Genomic DNA, 13,993 nt, shown 5'->3' on the forward strand with positions numbered 1-13,993 from the left:
TATATTGAGATCGTCAGACAAAAAGGAAAATTATAAGAAAAGCACACAATAATTAGAAAATTAACAATTCATTATATAATATTGTTGTCATTAAATTATACATATCAAATATCATTCTCCATCAAGGATCGTCATAAGTTGATAACAACCATACAAGAGTATGTTAATGCGGTAAAAATTAGAATAAAAATAGAAAATACTGAATTCGTTACAATTTAAAGTCCATAAATTCTTTTACGGAGTATATAGGATTTTTCAAGAAAAGGTCTTTCAGCCGGCGCCCAAATATTTCGTCAGACGGTTCAAGTCTGTGAGTAGCGGGTAAACGCTCATAGTAAGTAGGTCCGATGACACGCGGGTTTTTCTCTGCAAGTGCCATGCGTCGAGGGACTGTTCTCAAATGACCGGTACGGCGAAGTGGGATGCCAAAAACATTCACAGTACCAAATGAAGACAGATTATTTGTAACATACATTATAATTTCTTAAGAGGTTCCTAAAGCATTTGAATAATAAATGTAGATTAACCGATTTTCATTCACCTTACGTTGATATCTGTCGCACATACAATTTGTTAAGTCTCCAGGAGCGTCGTGAGTTGTTGGATATGGGTCTTTTGTTTGATGTACTCAATGGTCGTTTGGATTGTCCAGATTTATTACAGCAAATAAGTTTTCGAGTGCCTGCCCGTCGTACCAGACATACGTCTCTTTTTCATGTACCATTTCACTGCACAAACCACGGCAAGAACTCTGTGCTCACAAGATTAGTTACTGGTTACAATAAATATTTCTGTGACGTTGATCCCTTTGTAGATAAAAAGCATTCTTTCCAGTCAAACATTAAAGAATTAATTTTCAAACGCGATGCGTAGGTTCACTTAAATTTATTTTATTTTGCTCATTTATTTATTCATTTCTTTTATAGTTATATTTTGATATTTTTATAATGTTAGAAGTATTTATGATTTAGTGTTAAGTTGTATTCATATGTGGGTATAGTGTATAATACTTATTAATATTAGGCTTTATTGTGTATAGTATTGTTTGTATGTAAGTGTACGTATTTAGTTTACTTATTTTGTTTCACAATTATATGTATGTATATAATCTGTATAATTATTTATCACGCTTATAGACACCCCGTGCTCTGTTTTTATTTTAATGTATAAATCGAGGATAACTGTTACTGGCTTTGTAATATGTAATTAATTTTTTGTAACCCATCATTATTGCTGTTGTTATCCCAAATAAATAAATAAATAAATTTCGTATAAGTAGAGTGAGTAGTGCGTCATTATGCGTTGCGCTACAAAGGATTTCTGCAGGAATGTCTGTGTTTTATTATTGCTACTACGCTTTGGCATAGTTTATGTACCTAAATGTGTGATTAGTATTGCAATCCTTTATAAGTAATTGTTGTTTTAACTTGTCCATTTAAATTAATTTCTTTTTACTAGTACAGCCTTAATTCTATATTAACTAGTACGTTAAGTCCATCTTTTTAGAAGTGCTATTACTTTTACTTTAATTATTATGTTTCTCAAATTATTTTTTTACTACAACTAAATTACAAACATTATTGTTTTGTACCAACTTTATAAATTAAAACTGAGTCATGTTTTTGAAAGTACTGCTTTTCATTTTGTTTTTAAAATTAGTTCGAAAACAATGTTTAGTATGTACATCTAATTTTGTACTACCCTCTAATGGAAATAAATTTGGTTTACTAAAATTATGCTTTTGAATTTCATAGAAGTTTAACATCTTTATAATAGAATCTAGTAATTAGTAGACACAAATATGATGTTTCTAACACACGCAACACACACATCCTAAATGCGTCAATATCACATCAATATTATTTTTTTGTTTATAATAATACTAAGTCACGGGACGAACAGGTCGTGTGGCTGGTGGTAAATGACACTCGGTGCTTTAAATCACAAAGATCTGAGGGGCACTGCCGCTGTCCCATTCGCCTGTCATTTCACCAGCACTGTTACCCTTCGAAACCGGAACGCAGTAATGTTCACATTAGAAATACGTAAGGTGGCAGTACTTCCCTGGACGAACTCTTTCACAAGGAGGTCTACTGCTACTAAAAATGGTACGGCAAGGGATCCTACGGCCTCCCTACATGAAAACGTACACTGACGGCAATTAAGCCACGGTAGCCCATGAACCAATACGTCAAGAGGATTGCTAGTCAGCTTAGTCGGGTATTTAGTACCTATTGTTTACACCAGATGTCGCGACTAATTTGTTTTACATTGACAAGCTGCAATTTATCACAGCTACTCTTATTTCTAGTGATAACAAACAAATCTACTAGATGGCGTTTATTGCACAGATTTTCATGAACAGTGCGGGCTACCCATATTACGAAGCATTCATTCGCAAATTAATAAATTAGTTGGGTGAAACAAGTACAGATAAATCGGATTTATTCAAACATATAAGAAAATTGTTAATAAAACACGATTGTTCTTTCTCAGTATGCACTTTAGAGCGACTACCAAAAACAAAACAAAAAATATATATATTTTATATAAATAATAATAATAACGCACACACTCAACATAGCTCCGCACTAGGGAAACCCTGTGTCGCGGGTGCCATGGACACACACATAGACAACCACAAATTACACCCAAACTCACGACAGAAATAAATGTAGGCCATACAAATATTTCTCCAGGCCCGGGAATCGAACCTGGGACCTCTGCGAGGCAGTCCGGCATGATAACCGTTCGGCTATGGAGGCAGTTAAATAATTTTGGAAAGACAATCGCTTCACAAAGGCATTACATGATGCTACAAAACATTTTACAGATAAAGTCCAGTGTATACGTCTATTACGGCCTTTATTTTATAAGTAATAACAATACATGGCATAATAAATAAAGTCACTAGAATTCGCACCTTTGGTGTAATAAGGCCACTTTAGCAAAATGACAACTTTTCAGGAGAGGGTTTAAAGATTCTACAAACAAAATTAGTCGATAACTTAAATAACAGTTATAAAATTTCACATATACATAATTTTCTTCACGTAGTTCGTATTACATATTTTATATATTATGTCGAAGCCACATTGTATAAAGCGCTGCATTACATTACGGTTTTCAATACGGCGCTGTTTTCTAATACGGCTACCTCGTGTTCAGCCGGATTGTGATCATGTGATGATTATTTTTGTTGTTACGATAATGCGACGCTACTGGCGACTGTATTTGGCTGTTTCTAAACGCCAATGCGGTGTATTTTTTAAGGGCGAGTTGCAATCCGGCCAAACACAAGATAGCCATGTTAGAAAACGGCGCCGTACTGCAAACCGGCTAGCCGTTATGTAACACGGCGCTTTGTAGAATACGGTTGTGACATATACAAGACTTTCATGTAATAAAAACAATTTAGGCGTATGACCACATGTGGCATTGGATTGTCACAAGTGTCAAAAGTAAAATAACATTAGATATGTTTCTTCATAACATAATATCAGAACGGTCTTTCAAACGGCCTCAATGTCAACCCTGTTCTGCAATAATACTTAATAATTTCTTAAAAACCATTAAAATTATGTAGAAGTAGGTATCTATGACTAATGACGTTGCATGATAATAATTTGATAAAGATAATAAATTTTATGATAAAACAAAGGTTGTTATAAAGACTTACGATGTTACTCGCTAAACCTTTGATAAATGTGGATTATTGGTGAATTAGTGAAATGTCAGGAAAGTTTACCTATCTTGTAATGAAATGTCGTGCCAATTAAAACACAACAAAGAAGATAGCATTGCAGGTGCCTAACTAACTAGTGTGGCCTTATTAGGCCACATCTGCAAAATTACAAGTTTTCAGAACGTGAGCCATTGCCGCCGACTAAGGTTCAACTCACACTGGCGCAGAGTCGAAGCGTCGCGCGTCGACACGCGTGTGCATAACACAAATTTATACTTTACTAATGGGAAAATAGAGATGAATATGCTATAGGCGAAAAACATGACGCGTCGCCATGATACCATGTCGGTTGCGATAACAAGTGGGGTCACTTACGTTATGATTTCTTATTATTAATTCTGTTGGTTACACTAAAATATTTAAAAAAACGGTTGAGCTAACAATAAACTTAACTTTTGCTATAATTTCTATTCATCTATCTATTTTGGCGGGAAAATGTCGAAGCGTCCTTGTCCGTTATAGTTCAAAATAAAATTTGCAATAAAAAACGTTGTTAGGTATAAAAAAACATCACTTAAGTACGTTAAGTTGGCGGTCATGGCTCGATATGATATTACAAAACAATGTAAAGAATCCACACTTCTAATATGGCGTTTACTTTATAACTTACATAATACATAGTACAATAAGTCACTACAATTCGCACCCTTGATGGATTTTCATGAGAGGGGTTTAAAGACCGTACTTAAGAGTCTATACAATCTCAAATGGCTTGGGTTGAATCCGCATAACAATGAAAGTGTTGAATCAATGACTTTGGAAAAAATATATAGCAAAATAGAGGATATACACCGATTTTACCACACGGTGTGAAAACACGATACCTAAAAATTTTCACGATAGAAAAAAAAACAAATTTACCTCGAAATTTTACATGAAAACCATTGTATTGAAGAGGTGCTTTATATATACATTTTTTATATATATTTCAACTGAACTAACACGTATACTATACGATATTACACTTTGAAATGGCTTTTATTTGAAAAAAATAATAAATTATGAAATAAAACCAGTGTCCCTGCCGTTCGAACCAAGCAAAATGAACCTTATTAGTACGGGAAAAGTTTGAGATCGAACTAAGGTAGTACCGACTCTTAAATAGAAGAGTAACAAAATTTTGTTTCACGTCGGTCAAACTACTTCTACTACTTTCATGTGATAAAACACTTTTCTTTCACACTTGGTTTTATTGGTAGAATACGAATTGTAGCTATTTTAACTAATGTTAGTAATGATACCTGCTCAAAAAATGTCATTTTAAAGCAAACACGACGGAGCTATATGTTTGCTGATATATTATCTAGCGGCGCGTATGTCCACATACATCGCCACCTTGATAATAGCTAACAAAATGCAAATATTCTAGGGTAATGTATTTTGGATTTAACATCACGAGCGAGTATAAAACTTTTTCGTTTGGGTTATGACTACCAAAGGAGAATGATCCCTTAAAAAGCTGAACAAGATTGTCTAAGAACTAAACGCGCGATTTCATCGCTACACTTGCGATTTATAGGCGATTGTATCGACGCAAACGCGCGACTGCATTGATACAAACGCGCAATGGCATCGTTGCAATCGCCTATAAATCCCAATTGTAGCAATGCATTGCGCGTTTGTATCGATGCAGTCGCGCGCTTGCATCGCTGCTTAAAATCGTGGGCGTGTGTAACCGCTCTAACTCATTTAAGACTGAAATGACAAGGCAGTTGGCAAAGGCACTATTGGTATCGCTATTGAGATCATTATGAATACATTCGCCTCTCATTGGAGTGGTAATTGACCAGCTTTTTTTTATACGTCACAGGCAGGTGATTCCACTGCACCAGATGTTAAATAGAAAGTGGAATCAAAACGTTAAGGAACCTAGTGTAGTGTTATACATTCACTATCCTAGCCACCTTCACCCTGCATGCCCACAAGATGCCTCTTCACGACTTGTTTGAAAGATCCCATATCGTAAGAAGGAATATATACGTGCAGTGGAAGGGAGTTCCATTTGTGGACTGTACGTCAAAGAAAAAGCACCAAAACTTTTAGTTCAGGTTGGAGTACAGCAGATTGTAAACCGGTAACTACGGAGACCAACACGCGTGCTTCGGAGCAAGAAAGCTATCTCCACTTGTTACGATCCAGGCATATTTTCTTTAGCAACCACGAAAGAATGCCAGTCCTAGTCTCTAATGATACAGAGAAGACAAATTTCGCATTGGACTTAGTCTTAACATTTTCAATGACGATATTACAAGCGAAAATGAACGCGATAAAATTACATACCTACTTAACACCCAGATACATCAAATGTTATTTATTACTCGTATAATGCAACGCAAAAATTTACATTGAAATCAATACCTACATCCTGAGTTTTGAATTCACAAGTAAGAGTGATGCCACAAGGGCGCTGCCGATGCCGGTCCGTTGCGCGTCGTGGCGCCATGATTTCCGCGCACCGGGTACCACACGAGCAATGCGGTATCGGAAAGTAACATCTCGCTTACGTACGCACCGCAGCACACCTCCCTGCTTCGTCTCCTGGCCCGAATACGCACCATGTGGCATGTATAATTTATATGCGTCAACGCAATGTGAGTAGTGACTAAATTGACTGTCCGGAATTGCTGTCCATGATTGGTCTTTGTGCTAACGCACTGGCTTTGCGGCAGCGCCCTCTGCTTCACTTACCGAATGTCCGCACAAATTACAGGCAAAATACATTCATGATACGTAGCTGTAAAACCTTTAACAAGTATAGCACCGATAATGACTTTGATTTATTTGCGTCTAGCACTGCGTCTGTAAAGAGAACTGTGGGTTTGAATTATTTTAAAAGGCAATAACTAGTAAATATTTTAGATATGGTGGGTGGGTATGCTCAAATTATAAGTAGGTATAATAATATAAATCTTATTATGTGGAATATATGTATGTATTAAATAGTATAGTTGGATATGTATATATTTATGTCGTTAATATTATTATTGGACTTAAACTAAATTAACTAAAGTGTATATGCATATGCGTATGTAGGATTAGCAATTAGTGTTAACATATGTTTTGTATATAGATTGTCATATGTGGAGGTTTTTAATAGGCTTATAAGTTTACATTTAGTTTATAAATTAATATTAAAGAATGCTGTAAACCTTCCTAAGAATAAATAAATAAATAACATATCTTTAACACTGACAAATTTGATTTCTGAAAGTAATAGACAGGTAGGTATAATTGTAAGTCAATGCAGGTAGGGCATAAAATGCTTGTCAAAATGAAAACAAGCTAAGAGGTATATACTCCGATGAACGCGTCACAATTAGGGCAGTAGTGGTCTGCATTCTGGCAGGAATCCGTGCAATATGGGATGCAAAGGCAGCACCAGCAACTGAAATAGGAGATAAATTATTATACGCTTTCCTACAGGGTTACTTCTTACCACGGCATTCTCATAATTTAAATAGACAACTTTTATTATTTTAAATATCAAGTGACGACATAAACAAGTCATGCCCTTGGTAGTAAACAACACGCGTGTCCATTGCAGTTGCAATATCACTCAGAGCTTTTTTATCGCAAAGGTCTGAGGGGAACTGCAACTACGCCTGTCGTCCTGACACATAAGTTGACTAGATGTGCCTGTAATGTCACGTGTATTTGTGTGTCCGTATGTGTCTCCTTAGCATCGTAGCTACTACACGGATGGACTAATTTATTTTTATTTAACGAAGATGAAACTTAGCTATGTTTGGTGAATATCTATTCAGCTGACAAACAGCAACATGACAACTTTATCGTCATCACAGCTGTTCTCAATTAATATAGGAATTCCAGTCATAAAATGAACATTTATTTTTTAATACAGTTGCTCAAAACGTGGTATTTTTCGCACTACAAATCGTGCGGAAAGTTGGATTTCTAGCACTAGTGCTTTTTACTTTTCCAGTTTTTTTTTTAATTTACTGTTGTTTTAAGTCTTAAACATAGAACTAAAGAGATTGTATATTTATTTCATATTTATGTGCTTTGTGACGTAAGTCATTCGTCATTACTATACTATATCTATGGAGAGACCGCATTTTTACACCTATGAAGTAAATGCTCCTTAGTAGCGATTATGTAGAAAATAAAGTAATATAAAATAGTAATTTTAATGTGGCTGAATACTGGCAACAGTTGCCATATTGAAAAAAGTCGGCCAAAAAAAGTACTAATTTTTTTCATCGTTTACATTCCCGCCTTTTTCATTAACTTTTTTACGATTTGATTTTGTTATTGACAAAGGAATAAAATGAGGTTGTTTTTAAATACTGTTTTATTTTACTTTCAATGTAGGTTTTTCGCAAATGTATTAAAAAAGTTGTTTGATACACATGCGGATTTGTCATTTTCACTTGTCTCGAGATGCCTCGAGACTCGTGAATAGTGACTAACTGTCCGCACTTGTATCAAAAATAACTATTATTTCCACTGTTCTATCAACTTCACTCATAGTCGAAGGCTTAGCGGTGGCAATCGCTAATTGTGCATTGCACAACGGAAGTCAGCGTGCCTACAGCTCCGGGACCTATCTGGACTATATATAAAATAGAGAGGATACTGTACGTGCACCCGGGGCAGCTCATCTGAGGCACTAGCCTCTCGAGAACCGGATGATGTCAAGTGACAGAGGTCTGTAACAACCCTGTACACTGGCTGATCTGGGGTCAGAACCTGAACTTATAAAGTTCCTGTGCGCGCACAGCTTATAGTGACATTCTCGTATACCCTAAGCGTCGATAGGGTTGGTCCCTATTATCAAAACTAATGTAGAAGATATATAATTTGGTATACTATGAAAATCGGATAATATAACAATGATATAGTAATCAAGATCTGGTTGTGCAACAGCAGGACAGTCTACGAACTACCCATCTACTTACATTAGATTTTCGCATCAATGTTTTCATACACGGTCGTCAGTTAAGGGTTGGTGAACTAAACATAGTCCTACAAAACTGTATATTTAACATATACAGTTTGATAGCACGATCGAAGCAAATCTCCATTGAACAAAAAGTTACAAACGACACTGAGGATCGTATTCCAGAACTCTACTCAATGCTCAAGTCAGGATTTGAGCAGACTTGAGTATGATTTCAAGCACTGGAAATACGACCTTAATCGCAAGGACTTGAGTATGATTTCTAGTGCTTTGAATCATACTCAAGTCCTGACTTGAGCATTGAGTAGAGTTCTAGAATATGACCCAAAAATTAGCAAAATAGTAACTTCCAACATTTTTTTCAATATAAATTTTTTAGTTTGTAATTTCTTTACAATTTTCTGTCAAGGCTCTTGAAACCAAAAAGTCGGCTAGAGGATCAAGTATCTTGGAGCGTCGACTGCACAATGTCACAATGTAAATTTAGTTAACTTACCAGAAGACACACATTCCGAATGCTACCAAGTGAGTTTTTGTTGTGGGCATATGTTTAACTCTGGTTACAATGCTTTCTCCGCAAGACGGACAAGTCAAAGTTGCAGGTTTCGGACCCACGGCTTGACCAACTACGTTTGTCTGTGCAGCACCCTGGACCACAATCACTGGCCCTTGTTGATGTTGCTGGTAAGGCTGCGGTGGGCCATCGTATGATGGCGGGTTAACAGTTTTTCCTGAAATTCGTATTAATTTGTGAACGAAAAACAACCTCAAATCAGATCTTAGTATTTTAAAGCTCTGAGTAGCACTGCAACTGCTGTGGACAGGCGTGTTGATAACCGTCAGGCGCGTAGATAGCTCTGTACAAAACGCAGGAGCGCGAGTGTAGCGCAGGCCACACCGCGAGCGGAGCTAAGTTAGCTTTAGCTCATATAGCCGCGGCATGTTTCCATATATCTGTTCACACCGCGAACTAAGCCAACCGAGCCAAGTCGCATAGTTGGTTGCTTGCAGATGTGAGCTAAACAACCTTAGCCTAGCTACGCTCGCGGCGTGGCCTGCGCTTGTGAATTGTGAATCGTCGTCGGACACAGATCTAAAAAGTGTCATATAGTCTTACAATTATAAGGACGTCAGGTCCGCGCTAAAAAGTGTCCGAACTTATAGAGCGTTAAAATCGTATACAGAGCATCATTCACGTTTTAGTCTTCGTTTGTTCGACTGACAGCGAAGCAAGCAGAATTAGACAGTACTGCGATGACATTACAATTTAAATTCAACGTTTTATCTTTTTCATATTCCTTTACATGTCACTACGTTTAAATAGGTTGACTTGGGACATTTTTTTCGTGGTTTTTGTATTAGACCCGTCGTCCATTTATTTGTAAGTCAATGCATATAGTATAACAAAGACTAAAAGGTTAATTTTGGGAAATTTATTGTTTTGTTTTGTCATGGAACTAAAGTTGTTGTTTATGATGTTAATAGTATATAGTCCAGGGGGCCTACCGAAACTTCTTAAAACAATATTACCTACTTTAACCTTATATTGACTTTTTGTACCATGACGCGCTTAGAGTAAGCTTACTATAATGTTAAAACTATGATGTTTTATTGGCAGCTTTGTGACTATTCATTCACTCAGTTCGTACTATGATGCGACTTTAATATTAAATTTAGAAATCTTAAAATAGTTACACGGATGCAATAAAATAATATTATTTTCAGCTCAATTGTCTTAATATTGATTTGTAATGATTAAAAGTTAAGATGAACTTATATCTCTTCAATATTTCATTTATTTTTTATTTAATAGTACAAAGGAAATAATTTCTCGGTAAATAAAAAAACGAGATGTTTATTTCATAGAATTATGACAGCGGCATCTATATCCTTGGCGAAACTATCAGTTGACACTAGACTATAATTCCGAATTCACAACGTGACAATCAAGACTCAGCTTGTTTTATTTAGTTTTCTTCATAAAAATGCGGAAAAATAATTAAAAACAACGTAATTTTAACAGATTTCATTATTACATACTTTTCTTGTTTTGGCAGTTAAAATTCTCCGAATGTAAATAATGTTAAGTACTTTAACATTATACTACGATAGCACGATTCGGAATAACAAAAAAGAAAGAGATGGCATACAGTTCATATAGCGTTATTTCTTTCCTGTTTTTAGTAGATTATATTATAGATAGATATACACTCTAATGCTCACAAACAAGAACAAACACAGTATAACTTAAACAGCTTAAAACTAAGGTGGGCCGTTGTAATTAGACTTTTACGCTCTTTCTACTCTAAAGTGTCGAATTATATGATACTTAACTTCTACTTGAGATTGTACTTTGGGAATCTTCTCGTACATATTTTTTAAATTTAGTTAGTTTAAATTTTTAATGAATTGATATTCAATTATTTTTTATGTCAAATTACTCCACTAGTTGGTTATAATTATTAATACAAAGATCGAACACTCAGAAAAAAATCCTTCGATCCGGTCGGATTCGAAACGACGTCCTCTTGCGTACCGTGCCAGACGCTATACCAACTAAGCCACGGAATGAACCAGCAGTATTTGTTTTTTTCAAAGACTTTTTAGCCAACGAAGTTCTTCTTGTTTACTATATTCTTCAAGTCTAAATCGAAAGCTGTGGTAGAGTAATGGTTTGACATACTGCTTCTCCAGCAGTGTGGGTTCGAATCCAGCCTCGCATCTCTGAGTTACTCGGAATTTATGTGCAAAACTTAATTCGAAATTTACCGTGAGCTTTTTGATGAAAAAGTCCCCAACCCGCATTGGGCCAGCGTGGTGGAATATGCCCACCAGTAAGACGTATAAAATGGGTGGATGTTGATAACGAATCGGAAATTAATATTTGAAAAAGCGCTTATTTTTTGCTGAATTTCTCTTTAATAACGCACATACTCAATGTAGCCCCGCAACAGGGAAACTCTTGGTCGCGGGTGCCATGTACACACATACAACCATAAATTACACCCAAACTCACGAGAGAAATAAATATAGGCCATACAAATATTTCTCCCGACCCGGGAATCGAACCTGGGACCTCTGCGTGGCAGTCCGGTATGGTAACCGTTCGGCCACGGTGGCAGTTATTATATGACTAATATTGTACGCGTACTCTGTTTATTTTCAGGAACTTGTTATTACTCAAGACTAATTTTCGAAAAAAATTGTAAAAAACCTTGCCCTTTTGTATAGCTTTGACAACATAGCTAGATATAAATACAAACATTGATACGTAAAAATGGAAATATTACACACCTTATACACAATTATAAGTAAAGTCACTGTTAAAAATCAAATCCAATAGAAAACTCACCTGTCATTTCGATTATTTATTTAAAAAAAAAAATGTTTTTTAAATATTGCAACCGGTCACTACGTTTGTGTGTTAAGTTACTTTTGACTTTTACACCAATGGTACTGTCGAAGAAATACACGATTTCGGTTAGCTACAGTGTTGCTAGTTTATAAAATTTCTGCTAAATTTTCCCTTTTTCTTAAGTACGGTTCTTACAAACTTTATCGTAGGGAAACGTGGACGACCACAACCGTGAATAAGTTACTTCGATTGAACCAAAAGGAAAGTAAAAAGCACGTAGTATAAAGAAGTCAAAGTTGACTCTTTTCAGATAACAAAGCGGTTGTTCGATACTCCGACAAAAGCCTAGTTAATCTAAGAGATAGAGTAATGGAGACCGGGGCTGGTAGTCCCGGGGTAAGTTGTTCTCACAGCAATAGCTTTGCAAGGAAAATATGTAGCAATACATGTGTAGCGCATCGTTAAAGCGTCAGGTGATGCGTCTTGCCGGCAGCCATTTCAGTAACTCCGGCGACGATGTGCGTGGAGCTGTCAAAATATCCGTCGATTCATACGTAACTTTTCTAAATTGTATTAACATTAGTAAGTTATTGTTTGAGTATTTTTTTGATTGAGTCTATTACTTTGCCGGTATGTCAGTTTTCGTATAAAAACGTAATTTGGGGCTGTAGTTCCTCTCTCGAGGGGCTGGTTGTTCCTAGGAACAACTTCCCCAATTGACCTGCAATCATACTTAAAATTTTTATGACCATTTTTCTTTGTTTTAAGGATGCCAAACTACAAACAGGCTCATGTCAAATATTTAGGCAAGATGATAGAGTCACTTATGTGTGTCTCAACTGTGATTCAGTTGAAGAAATGAGCGATGAATAATATTACTGATGAATAAGAATGTAGTTGTATTTTTTTAAGTTCGTTGTGCATAATATATACATTACATACGTACAATTATAAAATAGGTGGTTTTATTTAAGAAAATCTTTGTTATCCTGTCATAATCTAGGCGGAACAATTTGCCTCAAAGGCGGAACAACGCGCCCCAAAGCGGGGCTGAATGTTCCGCTCCGAAATTTGTCAAAAATTTGCCTCTATGAAAAAGACTATTGAGATATTAGTAGAAGTGACTATACTATTACAAAAAGCGCTTAACATTTGTTCAACATTTCCACATGTAGAAAATCAAACCCTTCATTTTCAGTATAAAATTGCAAGTTATTTGAAAATCGGAACGTTCAGCCCCGCTCTCCCCTAGTTACTGTCAGAAAATTTATCATTGTATTTGTTACGGCTCTAAACTAAGAGCGGTTCAAAAGATATCTAGTCGAGTATTCTCGAGAACCTTTCCCAAAGAGCTTTCCAGATTTGTAACGACAACAGACATTCTTTTCAAATATCGACTAATTCTAAAGAATGATTAAAGTTGTACAATTTTTTTTCTTTTTTTTTATAAAATATAAGTGCGCATTTGACCTTCATAGCACCTGATGGAAAATGACGATGAGGTCGACGATGGAGCATGCATATCTAAATAATGCCTATTCACTCTCACCTTGAAAAGACCCAAGTTATAACGTTCAGGGAACAAATCTGCATAAATGTGCAAGCGTAACGCTTCGTGCGAATCTTTGGAATATCCACAACATAGGGGTGGAACCCAAGCCCACGCCTAGTCCCCCGGTGATGGAAAGGGGAAGGCGGAATTAAATCGTGTAATTCCATCGCAGACTCTCCGTGATATATCCTGTAAAATACCGATAAGCAGGCAACTTTACGGCGGTGTTCAAGGCTCTGCAGCTTCGCCTCCACTAATTCCGAGTCACCTATAAGCCTCTTTTCTAAAAAAGATATTTACTACAAGTGTTGCAATTGTAACAGTTCTCAATATGCTGTCGGCCTACAATTTACTATCAGGTTCAAAAGACTTATAGATATTTGCTAATTTAAAAAAATATTTCTTTGCATTTTTTTCGGA

At 36.1% G+C, this 13,993-nt stretch overlaps 1 protein-coding gene across 1 annotated transcript; it reads right to left on the reverse strand.

Annotated features, from left to right (window-relative positions):
• Positions 1 to 5,412: 5,412 nt before the first annotated feature.
• On the reverse strand, positions 5,413 to 12,102 carry LOC113225637 (lipopolysaccharide-induced tumor necrosis factor-alpha factor homolog). Its single transcript, XM_026458005.1, has 3 exons — positions 12,019 to 12,102; positions 9,163 to 9,397; positions 5,413 to 7,130 (listed from the first exon to the last, which is right to left on the reverse strand). Exons 1-3 carry the CDS (start codon positions 12,023 to 12,025, stop codon positions 7,028 to 7,030), a joined length of 345 nt encoding a protein of 114 aa, XP_026313790.1. The 5' UTR covers positions 12,026 to 12,102; the 3' UTR covers positions 5,413 to 7,027.
• Positions 12,103 to 13,993: the final 1,891 nt, after the last annotated feature.

The sequence above is a fragment of the Hyposmocoma kahamanoa genome, unplaced genomic scaffold (assembly GCF_003589595.1).
Source record: "Hyposmocoma kahamanoa isolate Upper Pololo Valley unplaced genomic scaffold, ASM358959v1 169, whole genome shotgun sequence".
In the NCBI taxonomy this organism is placed as follows: domain Eukaryota; kingdom Metazoa; phylum Arthropoda; class Insecta; order Lepidoptera; family Cosmopterigidae; genus Hyposmocoma; species Hyposmocoma kahamanoa.